Raw genomic sequence first — 19,049 nt, forward strand, 5'->3', positions numbered from 1 at the left:
TTTCTACAGTAGTGGCAAACTGATTTTCTGGCTGGGCAATCTTTTCTAGAGTGATGCTGTCGTCCACAAAAGCCACACAATAACCTAGCCAGGTACTCAGACTGGTCGCGGAAACGTAGCGAAGGGGTGGGCGTATCGTTTCGCTGAGCCGAGTCAATATTCAGTGTTTCAGCAAGAGCGTTATCCATATTTAATCTAGCGCGGGATAACCGCTCTTTTTCTGCGTTCTCGTGTATGCGGGCTTGGCACAGTGCTTCTTCAGGGGAAGGTTTTGTGCAATGGCACAATTGATCAGACAGTTTCTTGTCACGTATGCCTACGACGAACCTGTTGCAAACAAGGTGGTCCTCGACGAGCGGGCTGTTATAGCTACAGCGCTTTACCAGGTTGTGTAATGGCGAAAAAAAGTCATCCACAGATTCGCCCGGCTGCTGAGTGCGGCAGTGGAAACGACTTTTGTATATCTCATTTACTGGATGCACGAAGTACGAATCCAACTTTTCTTTGATGGCAATGAAAGAAAGGGCTTCTGGTGTTGACACCCCCAAGGATGAAAGAATGGTCCTGGCTTGCGGTCCCATACAGTTAAGTATCCATACCGGGGCCTTGTCGCCGACACTGTGGAGGCCGGCCACGAAAGCATAATCCTTGAACGTCGAAATCCACATTGGCAATTCTCCCGGGTTTGAAAACGTGAAGTTCTCCGGTGGGCGCAGACCAGATGTGCAGCGTGAACAATGTGCACTTTTGGTTCGGTGGTCTCGGCGAGGGTGGATTCCGTGTCAGGCACGTCAGCGTTAACGGCAGGATCCCACTTCTGAAACCATGTTCTGCACAGGAGCCAAGGGACGAGGCGAACTATCGGCAAGGCGGAAAGCAAAGCAATCTTTATTTCCACTCCCCAAAGCCCCTTATATACAAGGTCTTTTTCAGATTGTAGCGCCACCTTATATACACAGGTGGCGACCTCTACAAACACCACGCCGGCTTGAACGTTTGGTGATGCCTCTGCGGCTTGCACAACTGTCATTTGAAAGCAGCACTATAGTGGCATCGCCTGTTTGGTACCATTAACGCCACGCCGGCATGAATGTTTGGTGATGCCTCTGCGGCTAGCACAAATGTCATTTGAAAGCGGCACTATAGTGGCATCACCTGTTTGGTGCCATTACGATAACGCCACGCCGCACGCTGTTATGACACAGGCACGCAGGTCAAAATGGGGATGTTGCTCACGTACTTACTGGCGCAACTAGTAGCAGCTGTGATACTGACTTGTTTATATGGCGTAGCCGTGGACCATATTTATCAATTTCAATTAAAAACTGACGAGTTTTTTAAAAATCCTCGAATCTAAGCCTAGTTTGGTATATGATTATTTAAAAAATACTATCAGCCTAGATGCGAATAACTACGCTAATTAGCTTATAAAAAGCTAATGAGCAGTCTGCACGATGGGCTTACACTTATTTGTAGACAATGCTCCTTACGTTTGCAGAAAATTTTGAGAGGTCGTGCAGAGTAATCGGTCTCAAGCATATCAGTGTCAAAAAGGGGCGTCAGCATTAATTTTCTGTTGGAGTAAGATGCCAAATTAAGAGCATACAAGCTCAATTGGACTTGGCGGCCACACCAAAAGCATGTTAATCACGCCACAAAATGTGTCTCCACCCCAGTCCTGTTCACTTGCACTGCCCTCCAAGTGTCTACCAACCAGGAAAACTGGGAATTCTCAGGAATTTTCAATAGTCTGGAAATACTCAGGGAACGAAAGTCGCGCTAATGCTGACTTGAGTAACAGGGAGGAATCATAACGAATGGTCTTTGCTGCCGTGTCGTTGGCTGGAGGAAATGCCAGTGTACAGTCAACGACCGATTTCCTAAACGCCCGATTTTTCACCCATGCCTGATAATTCGGACCGCTTCATGGCACCAACACGTAACCTATGGAGTCAATGTATAGAACATCTGAAATTTCGGACCGAAGAACACTTCGTTGTCTGATTTCCTGGACTTCTTTTCGTGACCACAGGTCCGAAACAGCGTTATAGGGACACTAAAGGCAAATATTAAGTCAAGCAAAAGTGATAGATTAGCGCTTGAGAGTCTCTGAGCTGTCAATAGTATCGCGAACAAGGTCTTAATAATCAAGAAACTGAGGTAAATTCAGGACATGATTAGACTCCCCCAGGACATTCAAGCACCTGCCCGATGACGAAAGCAATCCTCAGTTAAATTCTGTCATTAGTACTCAATCACTATTTGCAAAAAAATATAACATTGTTTTATTACAAGCCGAAATAAAATGCTACTTATCCAGTGCTATTTCATTATTAGAAAGAGAACTCATTAAGGTACCCTTGGCAAGAAGCGGGTGGTCGAAAGGTTTCGTTTTCGCTCAACTCCGCGCCGCCCACGCTTTCGCGTTTCAGCAGTTTCATAATCGCGTAGTGCTGCGCTGGATTTCCTGGCTCGTGAAACTTGCACAAACTGCATGTAGCAGAGAATTCAACTTCCATGCTATGTCGCGGGATGCCTGAACGGTCTACGCTACTTGACCAAAAAGCAACTGCAGCGGCGAATCCACCGCTCTGTCTTGGCTCGGTGCCACCGTCTGTCAGGGGGGTTTTACTCACCGACGGTAGCGAAAGGTGGTGATGGCGTATGCAACGTCACCACTCCCCCAGTGGAGGTTGGAGATTTGAATTTCGAAAAAGTCATTTGGACCCTTCAGAAGCAATTTCATCGTAAAATAAGTCCTTTCTTGGCATGAAACAAGCTTTGCCAGGTTTCAGGAATGGTATTTAAACAGTCCACGTCGACTTATTATTTGCTTTTAGTGTACCTTTAATCAAAGCAACCACTGCTGCTATTTTGATTATCTCGTCACCTGGAACCGGTGATTTTGCACGGCGCTCTCCGCTGGCAGCCGTAGGCCTCTGCGCTAAGCCTAGCTGCTTCGACGTTTGCTATTAAGCTTCTTGCCGTTCGGTGCCACCGTGGTTTCATTGAAAGAATTCACCGCCGACAGCAATGGCTCCGCCTTTGTAATCCTCGCAATTGGCTTCGAAGATCGAGAAGCACTGTGCGTTGCATAATGGCAGTTCCCAAAGTCAGCATCACTTCAAAACAGCAATGTTATGCGGTGAATCATATACAAAGTATTGCGGTTAAGCTTAACAAGCGTGGGAAGGGGACAACTTTCACGAGACACATCATATTGTTACGCATGAAGAAAATGAAGACCGGTGAACGTGCTTGCGGTCCCGGGTGGAGGAAGGAAGAAGAGAACGACGCTGAGTTGATCAACCAGCTGGCCGCTCTTGCGCTCACCTTCGTGACCTAAAGTAAACGGTCCCCTTCATTCATAAGGGTTATAAACGGTCTCTTTCGCGCGTAACTAGTGGTGGAGGTGCGAGGTACCGCTCACAACAACGGAACCGTCACTGCCGCAGCTTCGTCGAAGCCGTCAACTTGCCGGCCTCCCGCCATCAGCCGTGACCGTCTTCGACATGCCAGAAGAAGGAGCCGCTCCGAGGGCAGCGCCTAGCAGTCCACTGCCATACTACCGAGTTCCACCCACCTTCGGAGGCAAAGTGGGCAAAGATGCAGATGAGTGGCTCGTCCACTACAAACGAGTGAGCAAGTCCAACGGGTGGGATGCAACCGCTCAGCTAACCAATGTGGTGTTCTCCCTGACCGATATTGCCCTCGTGTGGTACAAGAACCACGAAGATGCACTTACAACGTGGGAACCTTTTGTTGACGAGCTAAAGGCGTGTTTTGGGGACTCAGTCGCCAAAAAGAAGCTTGCGGAGCAGAAACTGTCGCAACGGGCACAGGTACCAGGTGAGACATGCACAACATATATCGAAGAAGTGTTAAAGCTGAGCAAGGTGTTCACTGCTCGCATGTTGGAAGAAGGTAAAGTTGGACATTTGCTTAAAGGAGTAGCTGAGGATGTGTACAATTTTCTAATTGGAAAGGAGAGCTTCAGTTCTGTGTCTGACGTCATTCGGCACTGCAGAACTTTTGAAACGCTCAAGATCCGTCGGATTGCACCAAAGTTTGGTCGGTTGGCAAATGTTACGACGGTTGCCAGTGTGGACACGAGTCCTTGCCTCGACCTTCCTTCGACCATCCGACAGATTGTTCGCAAGGAACTTTCCCGCCGCGAGGAGTTGTTGCATTCAACTGCTGACCACCAAGGCGTGTACAGGTCACGTGAGGCTATGACGGCGCCACATTCTATCCCTTGGCAACCGATGGTTACTGCAGCGGCCGTAGAGTACAGCGCAGCCCCACAGTCGAGGATGACAACACGCTCTTCGACTCCGCACTATGACCAACGCGCTCAGCACATGCCTTCTCGATGCCCGATGTATCATCGTGACACACGCCACGAACCAACCCACTATACGCGGGAAAATGATAATATCCGCTTCATCGACGAACAACCAAGGTTTCGACCTCTCCCGGTGTGTCATTCCTGTGGTGTCCCGGGTCATATGTCGCGGTTTTGCAACCAGCATATGACCACGTGGTATGGCCAGCCCTCAAGAGTTTTCTCGGCCCTCCGAACGGCCACACGGTGCCCCGTGGCCAGCACACGTATCATCTGGCGACGAGTATTGGCTGAGCAGCTCCCGGAATCGCTCCCCGGCATCTGACAGGAGTTTGAAACCCCCACCGCCACGTCGTACTCCCCGTTCTCCCTCACCGCGGCGTCGCACCACGTCCCCTTCGTCACCAGTAAACTAGCTAGCGTGGCCGATGGAGGTGAGGTCGCTGGGGACGTGCTACTGACAGAAATACCTCCTGTGTTGATGCTGAAAAACAAAGTGCGTGTTCTTGTAGATAATGTCCCTGTGATGGCTCTGGTGGACACAGGCGCAACAATTTCAGTTATGAGTGTCTCTTTTAAACACGTGTTAGGGCGAAAGGTTTTGTTTAAATGGGACGAAAATTCTAAGTTCTGTGGAGTGAGTGGCGAGCCGTTGCGACCTATTGGGGTGTGTAGTGCTGACGTGTTTTTGGGAGGCCATGTTATTATGACAGAGTTTGTAATTATTCCTCGGTCGACCCATGAAGTTATTCTCGGCATGGACTTCTTGCAGGAGTGTGGTGCTACTGTCGACTGCCGCACAGGGAAGGTATTCATAAGTGGTAGGATTCCATCAGGACTCCTGGAGAACCCTGGAGATCGCAAAATTACACTGTGTGTTTGTGGTGATACGGTCATACCTGCATCATCTACCGTTTACGTTCCTGTTGTCTGTTGCGGTGCTGATTCCAACAGCTTTGAAGCTACCGTAGAACCGATGCACTTTAACTGTGTGAAGAAGAATGTGTTGGTGCCACATTGTGTGGTGTCGATCAAAGGCGGACGCACTGGCTTATGGACAGTAAACTGTTCTAAGGAGCCCGTTATACTACCAGACGGGATGAAATTAGCCTTCGCCAGGGAACACTCGTCCTTATCAGTGGCTGAACTTACAGATGTGCCGGAAGAACCTGATGGCCACATTTCGGAAACGGCCCTTTTATCGATGGTAAATAAATCGCTCAGAACGAGTGAACGCCCAACGTTAGAGGGTGTGCTTTCGAAGCACATTTCGGTATTTGACTTTGTGCAGAAGGACAAAATACCTGCAATCCCTGCATCTCGAACGCGCCATACCATCAACACGGGTTCGGCAAATCCGATTAGACAAAAGCCATATCGTGTTTCACCATCAGAGCGCCAGATTATCAACGAACAAGTGCACGAAATTATGAAAAAGGGAGTCGTACAAGAGTCAGCGAGTCCGCGTGCAGCTCCAGTGATTCTTGCTAAAAAAAAAAAAAGATGGATCTTGGAGATTTTGCGTCGACTATCGCCGTTTGAATGCTGTAACAAAAAAGGGCGTGTACCCACTCCCACGTATTGATGATGCAATAGACTGCCTTCATTCCGCCTCTGACTTTTCCTCAGTAGATTTTTGATCCGGCTATTGGCAAATTCCTATGCATCCTGACGACAAGGAGAAGACTGCCTTTGTAACCCCTGACGGGCTCTTCGAATTTAATGTGATGCCATTTGGATTGTGCAACGCTCTGGCAACTTTCGAGAGATTTATGGACACTGTTCTGCGCGGCTTGAAGTGGAACGTGTGCATGTGCTATCTCGACGACGTCGTCATCTTTGGCCGCACCTTCAGCGAACACAACTCGCGTCTGGATATAGTCCTGAACTGCATCAGAAACGCTGGTCTAGTTTTAAACTCTAAGAAAAGCCACTTCGGTGACCGCCAAACCCTTGTGCTTGAGCACCTCGTTGACAAGGATGGCATCCGCTCTGATCCCCAGAAAACAGCAGCTGTTGAAGCGTTCAGTGCACCACGCTCTGTCAAGGAGCTCTGTAGTTTTCTGGGGCTTTGTTCCTATTTCTGCCGATTTATTCCTAAATTCGCCGACGTCACGTATCCGCTGGCATGCCTGCTACGAAAGGACACCCCCTTTGAGTGGGCTCCGGAGTGCGACTCTTCTTTTCGTCAGTTGAAGTTTCTGCTGACGTCACGACCGGTTCTTCAACACTTCAGTCCTTCAGCTCCGACGGAACTCCATACTAATGCCAGTGGCAGAGGTATTAGCGCCGTCCTAGTTCAACGCTACGGCGACTGCGAACACGTGATCGCATATGCAAGCCGCTCATTAAGTAGGCCCGAGCAGAATTACACTGTCACGGAACAAGAATGCCTCGCGGTAATATTTGCAGTTCAGCGGTTTTGTTCTTACCTGTATGGACGCCCCTTTACAGTGGTCACCGACCACCACTCATTGTGTTGGCTTGTGAATCTTCGTGACCCTTGTGGCCGCCTTGCGTGCTGGGTGCTCCGACTGCAAGAATACAGCTTCAACATATCTTATAAGAGCGGTCGACGACACGCTGATGCGGACTGCCTCTCGCGTATGCCACTTAGCACTACGGACTGTGACGCCGACGACCTCTATCACCTCGTGGCTTCTGTGTCGGCGCGTTTTCCAGACTTCGATTACTTCAAAGCCGAACAGCGAAAAGACGATAAATTAACACCGCTCTTCACTGCTACGATCGCCTCGACGACAGCAAACCATTTCTGTGTACGTGATGGACTTCTGTATAAGAAGAACTTTTCCAGCACTGGCACACGTTTTCTCTTAGTGGTACCGGAGAGCCTTCGGACAGCGATTCTGAGTGCTATGCACGACGACCCTACGTCTGGCCATTTAGGTTCGGCGAGGACGTTCTACCGGATTCAGGAACGCTTTTGTTGGCCTGGAATGCAACAGTCTGTTGTGACGTATGTGGCCAGCTGCATGCAGTGTCAGCGCCACAAATGGCCATCTACTGCTCCAGCTGGTCTCCTGCAGCTGATCCCGCCTCCGAGCACGCCTTTCCAACAAGTGGGCATTGACTTCGTAGGTCCATTTCCAAAATCAGGCAAGGGAAACTTGGATAGTTGTTTGCGTCAACTACCTCACGCGCTACTGCGAGACCGCGGCCGTGCCCTCTGCAACTGCCACTGACGTTTCAACATTCCTGCTGCAATATGTGATCCTGCGACATGGTCCGCCTCGCGTGATCATCAGCAACCGAGGACGACAATTCACAGCGGACATCGTAGAGGAGCTGCTTCGTTTGTGTGAATCCCACTTGCCTCACTGGACACCATATCATCCCCAAAGAATGGGCTTATGGAGCGCACCAACCGAACAATTGTAAACATGCTATCTATGTATGTTTCATCCGACCACAGGAACTGGGATGACGTACTGCCTTTTATCACGTACGCTTTCAACACCGCCAAGCACGAGACTACCAGCTATAGCCCTCTCTTCCTGCTGTGCGCACGGCCACTCCGGTACACAGTCGACACTGTTCTCCCTTCCTGTAGTCACGAAAATCCCACTGTCGCTGAGACTCTCTGCCTTGCCGAAGAAGCTCGTCGTATTGCTCGTTTGCGCACTTTGGCATCGCAGGACAGATCAAAAGCACGCTACGACATTCGCCACCGTCCGGTAACCTATCGCCCTGGTGATTTAGTCTGGCTGTGGACTCCAGTACGGAAACGCGGGTTATGCCAAAAGCTTTTGGCCACCTACGATGGATCGTTTGTTATTATTAACAGACTCACGGAAGTCACCTATAACATAGCTCGCCTCACGGCGAATGGGAGAAGAGCTGCCAAGACACAAGTGGTCCATGTCGCCCGCTTGAAATTGTTCACGTCAAGACAAATTGATTGACCTGCCTGGCGGGCTTCGTCTGCGACGAGGGGAATGTTATGCATGAAGAAAACGAAGACCGATGAACATGCTTGCAGTCCCGGGTGGAGGAAGGAAGAAGAGAACGACACTGAGTTGATCAACCAGCTGGCCGCTCTTGCGCTCACCTTCGCGACATAAATAAACGGTCCCCTTCATTCGTAAGAGTTATAAACGGTCTCTTTCGTGCGTAACAATATATTCCTTAATTATACACATGTGCATCCGCTGGCTCCTGTTACCGTACGAGCACCGATATGCCTAATTAGTGTGCTGGCAGGCAGCAAAAAACAGGCATTCATTTTTTGTACTGTCCGATTTTCTGGATGTTTTCGCAGCCTCTAAGAAGTCCGATAAATTGGACGTTGACTGTGCAGCTGACCAACAGGATGCTTCAAATGGTCCGTGGGGCGTACAAACGGCAGAAGGAAGACGAGAACAGAAAGGACTGGCGTATTGAGGAATGAACAGAAAAGGAAGTGTGCCGTCTTTGAAGAAGCTTGAGCTTAAAAAAACAGTGTTGGCAGACGCCGAGGTGCAGGTGTGCCTCATCCAAGCCAAAATAATCTCTTTAAAGCAGTGGAAAGCAACACTGAGGCATTGTGCACAGGTTGAGAGTATATCAGGACAGTTGAGGTTGAGTCACCAGCTGCTGACAGACTCTCACTGGTGGCAAAGTTCAGACCTCATACCAATGAGCTTGCAATCAGTTGGTAGGAATAGCTCACATTCGAAAATATTTGCTTCTGTATGCATCTCCTTTATATTTGTGTTTGAAATTATTTGGCTCAATTTGCGATGGTCTTTTTTAACTATTTTTCTCAAAAAAATTTTATCTCCTGTGCATTTTATTAACCCCTTCCCTTCTGTTCTCTTCTTGAATAAAATAAACACTACTCATTACTAGTCAAACTGGATTACGTAGTTTTTTTATTTTTTAACATGCATGCTAAAGAGTGACAGCATTGGCCGACATAGTGTCACCCTGTCTTGACATAAAACAAAGTTCTGGGTCACTTAGGGAATTTTGCAAAGGCATCCAAGGAAAACCTGGAAAACTCGAGGAATTCTGAAATGTTAACTTGGTAGACACCCTGTGTGCTCTGCCCATTGTTCATTATGCAGTGCCTCAGCGGGTGAACACTATTCGGCTTACTGGACCATATTGTCATGTAGTAGTGACAGTGAAGCAAGCAACAAAGCTGTGAGTGATGAAACTAGCATTTTGTTGGGCAAACCTGTCCCCTCAAAAACAGGCTACACTTGAAGAACGACAGTGGCGAACACAGTCGGCAATTGGCGTAAATCTAACCTGTCAGTCAAGCGTGTCGCCTTTAATACGTCAGTCATTGAAGGTTCCAGAGTAATCGCTGTTGCCCACGTGTCTTCCTGAAAGTTCTACACAATTCGCGTCGTACATGCATCGGATTGCACAAGCTTCGGTGACAAGAGCCAGCAGCTAGAACCATCAGTAATATTTGAGAAACTTCCGATACATGCGGGCGCTTTCTGCTCTGAGTGATAAAATTTGTTAGACGGTGAAAAGTGGTCACCCAAAAAGATAAATAAGTACACATGACAATATTCTAACACACTCTAGCATCCACGCATGCAAACATTGTTGCTAGACAAAGAATGTGGCATTATCTAGTGTTGGCATGCCGCTCATCAGTACCCATCCATGTTTACAACACACTAAGACAGAGGGTAAACACGGGGAAGTGGGGAGATGGAAATTCAAGACGATGAGCAAAACGAGAACAAGGTGAAAGCAGGAGCCAACGTTTCAACAAGTGGACTTGTCTTCTTCAAGGCGACATATGCTTTCCTCGCCACAGTTATATAGGTGGGGTTATTCTAAAGGGGAAAGGGTGTAAGGCGGGTGGGTGCGGCAAGAAGCAAAGGTGTGTTAGCGTGTCGAATTTCCAGACAGAGGGTGTAACATGACAGACATGTTTACCTGCTAGAAAGAAAAACAGAGACAAGGGCAGCACTAAGCAGAATAATTTGTTCGTATGTTTAGTGCACACTAATAGACACTATCAAGACAAATAGTTGACAATCACTTTAACATACGCTAGAGAAGATGAAGACTAAAGCTTGCCCGCTCATGAGACATTCATTACATTACTTGACATTTTCATTCTAATGCATTGTTACATCTTATTGCTTGTTTTCTCCCACCAGAGGTTGTGGGTTCAAGTGCCTTAACTCCATCTTAATTAACCGTGCCTTAATTAACTTGACCTTAGATAACACCGAAAGTAGTAGGCTTGACTCTCATCTCTCATGATGTCAATTGGAATCCAACTTAAAGATATGGCCGGTTCGCCCATGTCTCCAAGTGTGTTTGACTCTCACCGAAGGTAGAGGGTTAGACTCCCACCAAAGGTCATGGCTTCGATTGCCTTGACTCTATCCTAACTATGCCTTAATTAACACTGAAGGTAGTGGGTTCAACTCTCGACTTTCACAATGTTAATTAGAATCCAAGTTGGATATTTTGCTGGTTTGCCCAAATCTCCAAGTGGGTTTGACTCCCACTAAATGTCGAGGGTTCTACTCCCACCAAATGTCGTTGGTTTGAGTGCCTTAATTCACTTTGCCTTAACACCAAAGGTAGTGGGTTCGACTCGACCTTCACGATGTCAATTGGAATCCAACCTGGAGATTTGGGTAAACCGGCGATATCTCCAGGGAAGTTAGACTTCCACCAAAGGTCATGGGTTCGAGTGTCTTAATTAACTCTGTCTTAATTAACTGTGCCTTGGAATCCAACTTGGAGATATGGCCAGTTCGCCAATATCTCCAAGTGGGTTTCGCTCCCACCAAAGGTTGTGGGTATGAGGGCCTTAATTGAATGCCTTAACTAAGCCTAAAGGTTGTGGGTCTGACTCCCACCAGAGGTAGTCGGTTTGACTCTTGACCTTCACAATGTCACAAATATGGCTGGTTCGTCCATATCGTCAAGTGGGTTCAACTCTCAACATTTGCGATGGCAATTGGAATCGAACTTGGAGATATGGCCGGTTCGCCCGTATCTCCAAGTGGGTTTGGCTCCCACGAAAAGTAGTGGGTTCCAGTGCCTTAATTAACTGCCTTAACGCCAAAGGTTGTGGGTTCAACGGCCACCATAGGTCGAGAGTTCGGCTCCAACCAGAGGTTGGGGGTTTGCCTCTCTGCCTTCACAATCTCGCAAATATGGCCGGTTCGTCCATATCTCCAAGTGTGTTTGACTCCCACCAATGGTCGTGGGTTCGAGTGCCTTAATTAACTACCTTAACTAACACCAATGGTTGTGGGCTCGACTCCCACCGGAGGTAGTGGGTTCGCCTCTCGACCTTCACAATGTCAGAAACATGGCTGGGATGTCCATATCTCCAAGTGGGTTCAACTCCCACCAATGGTCGTGGGTTTGAGTGCCTTAATTAACTCTATCTTAATCAACACCGTAGGTTGTGCTGACACTTCGCCTTGGCTTCACGCTTTCTTACAAAGAAATTGATGGCTTAATTCGCCCTAATTAACATCAAAGATTGTGGATCTTAATGAAATTTGCCTTAACACCACAGGTAGCGGGTTCGACTCCCAGCAAAGGTTGAGGGTTCAACTCCCTATGAATTTTGGTGCCATAATGCTGGACATCAGATTTTTTGTTCCATGAGCCGTCTAAGGCTTTCGCCTTAAATACATACCATATTTACTCGATTTTAAAGCGCCCTCTATTGTAACGAGCACCCGTCTTCTGTGACCAAAAGAAGAAAAAAGAGCACAAAGAGCACCTCGTGCTTTCATATAGGAATACTATTTTCTCTCATTTGGAAAAAACATATTTATTCCCAATACACTAAAGTTGCGATGAATAAAAACACAAATGGAAGCGGCGTACCTTGCCGCCGAGATTTTCACTGTGCTGGTACGAGTCACGTGGAGCAATAGATGTCACTCGTCGCTATCAGACAACTCCTTATCGCTATCAACAGACCAAAGCATTTCATCCTCGGTGCCATCCATGGCATTCGAAATCCCGCACTATTTAAAGGCCTTGTTAACCATGGCAGACGGGACGTGCACCATGCATCTTTCATCCATCCAGCAAAGTCCTGCAGTGGGGCATGCTTCATTTTATTGGCGGGCGTGAATTCGTGGCTGCCACTGACAAGCCATTCGGTGTAGAGCACCCGAATTCTATGTTTCAGTGGCTTGTTCAAACAAATATCGAGCGGCTGGAGCTGCGATGTTATGCCGCTGGGTATCACGACAAGGTCGGTATTGCATGCAGCCAGGTTGTCCTTGATGCGCTGGTTAAGGTGGCACCTGAACGGGTCGAGCACAAGCATCCCACACAGACCCAAACTGCCGCCGGGTCTCTTCCGTCAAACGTTATCAATCCAGTCAGCGACCAAGTCCGTGGTCATCCAACCTTTTTCATTTGCACGCACAATCATGCCACTCGGAAACTCGATTCCTTTCGGGAGCTTCTTCCGTCTGAAGATAAGATACGGGGGCAGCTTGTGCCCATCCGCAGTGCAACAAAGCATTGCAGTGACTCTGGTTTTTTCGTGGCCAGAAGACAAAACGCGCACTTGCTTCGCCCCCTTCTTTTCAACGGTTGTAATGGCAGGCATGTCAAAGTAGAGTGGCGTCTGATTGGCATTTCCAATCTGTCCAAAGTGGTAGCCGCTTCTATGGCGCAACTTCAAAAATGTACCGCTGAAAACTGTGTGATTTCTCTTCATATTTATCGGGCAATTTTTGGCATATCCCTGTCCGCCTTCGAAGAGAAAAGCTTCTTTTCATAAAATTTGATAGCCAGCACCTGCTCTCTTTGAAGTCACTCCGCATTAGCCCTTTCTGTAGGGCTAACTGCATCGCCGTACTTTGAGCATATCGGTCGTCACAGGCCACTGTGCCGCTCGCTGCTCTTGCACGTATTCCGCGAGCAGCTCTTCTATTTCAGCGAAGCGGCCCCGCTTCGGTCCACTGAAACCCTTCCTTGTTGCTTTGCTGGTGAAAATATTCTCCTTCTGTTTGCACTAGTCCCGCACGCAAGTTTCGGGAACTGTGAACGGCCGTGATGCGGCCCAATTTTCGCCTGTCACTGCACATGATAACTTTCCTTTTAAATGCGGCATCATGGTGGACTCTGCGTGTTTTCGCAGTCAGCGCTTCCATGCTGATTGAATAAATGCAGAAAACGGGAAGACAGGTGGCAGACTAGGTCACACCAGTGCCTGGCTACACGTACGACCTGGAGGTATGCACATGAAAGAAGCTACGGCAGCTAGGCTAGAAGCGCATACGAGGCGGCCATTTTTCGAATGCCGATGGCGATATGGTAACGCGGATTTAGGGTCACACTTGATTCTAACGCGCATGCAATTTTTGGACCCGTTTTATCGGAAAAAATGTGCACGCTAGATTCGAGCAAATATGGTAAGTCACGAGGGTAAATATGACATTTTGGAAAGAAGCATTGAACAATCTAACATTGAGTGTGGCCACTGTGCCCGTTTCCACATCAGCTTCATCGCTGCTTGCCGCACTCTCAATTTGCATCCTGCTACTCTGCACGGCGTCAATGTGAAAGTGGCTCGTTACATCCACGATGGCAGCGATTCTGACTCGCACAAGACCTTCAGCCTCACATGATGATGAGTATGACCACAATTTAGGCAGTGATGAGATAGTTTACTGCGTGCGTGATTAGCGGAATAATTCTGCTGCTGGGGATTCAATAAGTGCGCTTATAAACACCACCAGTTTGTGAGACCACATCATCACGTGTCCGGTCACTTGTGACTGCAGAGGTGTGGCACTCGAATAGCTGTGGTTTTTAGTGCTCGTATTGATGTGGCCCCAGAGATCATTATAATTAGCAATTTCAATAATTATTCGTTGCATATGAGCATTTGTGGTTTCATTCTGGGATTATTAGACACAGATAAACTCACCAAAGCATCAAATTTAAATAAACCGGAAATTTGCTGTCAATGGTAAGATTCCTTAGCAGACTTTTGGTCAGTGTTACCTGAGAATGGCTGGTTGAAATGTTCCCAGTGTAGTTAGTTTCCATCCTGAGGAAACCTTACGGGATGCCTTGTCACATTGTTTTGGCAGTACTACCTACAGAATTTTATAGAGATGGACCTCCCCTGAATAATTGTTGACTGTATTGTTGAGATGGCGAACGTGGGTGTCATCTGACCATTTTTGCGGACACAATCGAGAGCTTCAAGTAATTGTGTTTTTCTTGCAGTCCCTGAAGTGCTCATTCACCTCGAGCGCCCACTCTGCCCTGGAATCCAGTATCACCTCTAATAGTGAATGCGTGGCCAGTGGCCTGCGAGACAGCACCATTACTTGTTGCCGTCACTGCTCAGGCCATCTGGAGACCGTCTGACACCTGAGCAGCAAGTGTGTTGACTAACCACAAGCAAGATCTGCACAGAATTGCCTCTGGAGTGCTTGCAACATTGTGTGTGTCAGGCTCTCTTTCTGATTGCCACATGTGCACAGTAGTGTCACCAGTGAAGGAATGATTGAGGCACGAATAGTTGTCACATGTTGCCTTGAAAGATGCAAATCTCTTTGTATTGACCTGTTTTCTATGCACTCAGTACAAATGTTGAAAACGCTGTGCCAACTGTGATGCTGCCAGTAATTGCGTAATGTTTTAGACTTTTAAACTCAAATTTCATGAATAAACAGTTCTGTAATGTAGAATGTAAAGGGCTGTACAGTGTTATAAGAAGCTTGGCCAGTCTTCCCCTTTTGGCGAGCAGCTGAGCCAGAGGAACTTGATGCAGTTGGACCGTGCAGCCAAGCCACTCACCTTGAGCAAAACACTCGCATTTTGATTATTCTTAAATGTCGCCTCTGTTCTATACAGAACTTGGCATTGCTACAGGAAAGTAGGTTTGAAAGCCTGGCTGTTCCTAGTGGTATCAAGTACAGTAAAACCTTGTTAATTCGAGCCTCATTAATTTGGGAAATCTGATAATACAGATGCGTCCTCTGATCCTGGCAGGCGTATGCATTATTTAATGGAACCAAACTCTCATTAACTTAGATGTATTTAGTCGCAAATTGGTTAGCGTCCTAAAAGGACTTCTTCTTGGGCTAGTTGGTGCTTAGATTTCCTAGGTATACTTTGTGGCGCAAAATACATTTCTTGAAATTGGCGCTTCACTGTCTCCCTTTTTTCTGTCCCTTTTCAAGAAATGTATTTTGCGCCACAAGGTATACCTAGGTTAGCGTCCTGTATATGCTGCACCAAAAATTTGACATATTTAATTGTAAAGTCAGTGAGCACATGCTGGAGGGTGAGTTGGTTATGCATGATTACAATGAAGGTGCCATATAAAACAATGGACGAAGGAATGCGACACGGGCCAACCACGTAGGCACACTAACAACTGAGTGTTGAAAGTCAGGTTGTGGGTTATGTGGGAATTTCGCCTTGAGGTGTGGCTTCACGGCAGCATGGTTCACGCTGCCGTGAAGCCAACTTCAAGGCATGATTTACTCTCTTCAAAGTTTTATTTCCTAGGGAACGCCCCCCCCCCCCCCCCCCTTTGTTGAAGCTTGAAGCTCTGTTGACTTTACTTTTATGGTTGCCCACTGTCCTCCTCTTTAGAGGTTATAATTTTGTGTTTGGTATTCTGCAATGTGCACACAGTGATATGAGCTGGAACTAATATTATGATGAGCTGCAATCAACGGCCATCCTTTACAGCGTAGCAGAAGCTGAAGATTACCAGCATCACCAAAGGGGGGGGGAGGGTAGCAAGGCCCTTGGCCGAAGTTACAACATGGGCAGATCGTGAATCCACGAATGGAGATTGTTTTTTCAAAGATGTGAGCACTATTATCTGCATTTATTACCACAGGTTATACGTGTACATTTTCTTTTTTATTTTAGAGCTGGTGTAATTGGGGATGCAGGTTATACGTGGAAAGATACAGTAATTCAGACAACCCTTGGAGCGTGATGAGGGCAGAGTACTGGAAATGGTCGACGCAAAAGAGCGAACGTGGTGCTAGCGTCCCACCGAAAAGAAGTGGCGGAGTCCACTTTCCGACAGTCATCAGCAGAAACCGTACACGAGCAACAAACGCCAGAACAACTCGTGCCTATTTCTGCCTTTATAGCCGTTATTGTGTTTACTGCCATGGAGGAAATAAAAAAATCACCGCCCAAGCACTCCGTACAGATGGATAATAGCGAAGCTGAAACGTGCGGCCCCAGTGTTTATCATTGGGTTAATCCCGGCAGTTAATTAAATGACAGCTTGGTAGGCTGCTGGATCCTCGGTACACGTAGTAACGTCTGCTGTCGGGCTAGTTGGTACATGGCTTTTAGAAATGGTTTTAGCCACAGAGAATAAGACAACAAAATAAGACATGGACAGGCACATACTTGCAACTTATTTTTATTTTTCCTGATGCTTCACTTATATACCCTCAGGCATGCAAACAGGAACATACACAGGTGAGTTCACATGAGATAGAAACCAAACCTATAGACGGATACAACTTTAGAAAAAAGGGGGCGTTTACTCCTCCGAGGCGGAGGCACATGAGCATCCACCAATGGGCGCGCACTCTGGACTAACGTCATGAGCCGGACGGCCGGTGACCCCGCCGACGGAGAAGATGACTGCTCGCGCTTCGAACTGGGTGAGGTCACATCAGCTGTGTGCTTCAGCCCCTCGTCAGAGTGAATTCGAGAACTGTTTGTGGTGGTCTATCATGCCGGAAATATTACTGCGCTTACAATTCGGCATTTGTGCTGCGTGCATTTACTCTGAGCCGTGATCCGGCGAAGGGACGTTGCAGCGAGCATCGCTGGCACTGCGCTACGTTTTGCTTGAAAACAGGATCCCGCGGCGATCGCTACGAACACACATCCTGCGTGTTTTTTCCATGTTTTATTTCGCTCCCGAGTGAAGTTACAACGAGAAAAGTTTTCCAAAGACTGGTGCCTACTGTTAGCGGCGGGTGTGTTCGTGTACTGTGTCACTGCATTTTTTGTCCAACGGGATGAAGTGATGGAGCAAAACCATTCTCAGGAGAGATCAGAAAAGTGTGCGCGCATGAAACAAACCTCTGAGTGTCTCAACAGAAAATATTTGCAGAAGAAGCCTTCAACGCAAAGATTTGTCGCCGTCAGCTTAGCGTGAATGATCATTGTCAGCAGTGAAATAGCCAAACATCTAGCGACGGTGTTCGAATGTTATGTAGCACAGTTGATTGATTGCTGTCCACCAGTGCTCACTGCACACGCAAGCTGTAGAATGCGTGCTGTGATACACTCAAGCATAAGGTGTGTTGCCAGCGCTCGATAAGCTTTTCCACAACACAGCTCCACGCTGCTTTTTGATTCTCCTGATATGCTGCAATTAAAAATTCCCAAGACAGTGTTAAGAGAATGGTAAAAAGAAAAAAACATACGAGAAGGTAGACACAACAGTTTGTGAACCTGCTCCTAATACCTGCACCCGCGTCTGTTTGTAAATGCGCGTGTGTGTTTTATTGCGTTTGTCTAATTTTTTTATTTTCCACATTTGTTGATATTTGAGATTTTCGTAGTTTACTCGTTTTGTGTTAACATGTGCCTGCTTCCATGCATGTTTGCACTTACTCCTATTTCTCTCATTTTATTTTATATTAGCATTTGCTTTTGCTAGTTTTCTTTCAGCAAAGTCTTTTTAACTTTTTCATTAACCCATCTCATTCAAAGCACTAACTCCTGTAAACTGCAGGGCTGGCCTCTTCCATTTCATTAAAGCCTTTCTCACTGGTCTACCTCATCTTCTCAATCTGCCTCCTCGCTGTGCTTTCTGTCCTTGCTTTTTGTGTTGTTGCCGCTATGTGATTAACCAACTTACTCAAAACAGGTTTTGATCACTTATGAAGACAGAAAGGTTTACAGATACATTTTCTTAAAAGCGTCATGTGGGTTGCAGGGTAACTTTGCCTCTTACCTCTGTTCATATTTATGCATCAGTGCATGCGGCAGCTTGCCAGAAGTGCACATGAAAGGGTGCCATATTGCGAAACAGCACCTTGCTATGTTGTTGCATTTTTCACGCTTTCAGTCTTGGTAAACAGACAGTTTCTTTGCCCATCACATATGTTGGTAAAAATTTTCAACACAAATAACATTGTGCAGTGGCATGTCATTTCATGTCTGACGCTTTCATCGTTACAAAGACATTTTTCAGTGAATGGAGCCCAGCAAAGCAGTGCACTGAGAGCTTTTGCAACTTTCACCATTTATTACTTCACCAATGTCATTGTCTGAACACAAGTCGTCGCTATGCCGACGGCTCGTGAATTAAAAAATTGCCTCAATAAAACACATTCAACTTTACTCAGCATTTTTTAATACAAACAATGCTAGTTGAAGAAAAGAGCGCTATGAAGACGCGGACTAAAAGAGGAACATGTACGACGGACAAGGCGCGTCCGTCACCTTGTCCGTCGTACATGTTCCTCTTTTAGTCCGCGTCTTCGTAGCGCTCTTTTCTTCATGTATGCAAAACCAACTCGCCCACATCAAGCTTCTGCTGCTTCAAACAATGCTAGCAGAGCTATTCAGGGTGAATAATTGTGCTTACATTCGTGTTACTTGCCCAGTCAGATAAACAAATACGACAATGGCTGTGGCATGACTGTGATATGAAGTGCAGACTGCAAACGGTGCCTTTCAAGTGTGCCCTCGACTATTGCTATTAATAGCTACCCAAATGAGTTCT

The 19,049-nt window shown here is 47.1% G+C and overlaps 1 protein-coding gene across 2 annotated transcripts in view; it reads left to right on the forward strand.

The window, feature by feature from the left end:
- LOC126543063 (golgin-45) overlaps window positions 1-18,664 on the forward strand; it is a 153,048-nt gene extending 134,384 nt beyond the window's left edge. Inside the window, exon 7 of one of the 2 annotated variants that reach the window (XM_072286322.1) lies at window positions 14,546-18,664. In XM_072286322.1, the coding sequence (XP_072142423.1) occupies window positions 14,546-14,689 (144 nt within the window). In that variant the 3' untranslated portion in view covers window positions 14,690-18,664. The remainder of the gene's footprint in view (window positions 1-14,545) is intronic. The other variant, XM_050190216.2, reaches the window with a different exon arrangement.
- Window positions 18,665-19,049: the final 385 nt, after the last annotated feature.

This window comes from Dermacentor andersoni, chromosome 2, assembly GCF_023375885.2.
Source record: "Dermacentor andersoni chromosome 2, qqDerAnde1_hic_scaffold, whole genome shotgun sequence".
Lineage (NCBI taxonomy): Eukaryota > Metazoa > Arthropoda > Arachnida > Ixodida > Ixodidae > Dermacentor > Dermacentor andersoni.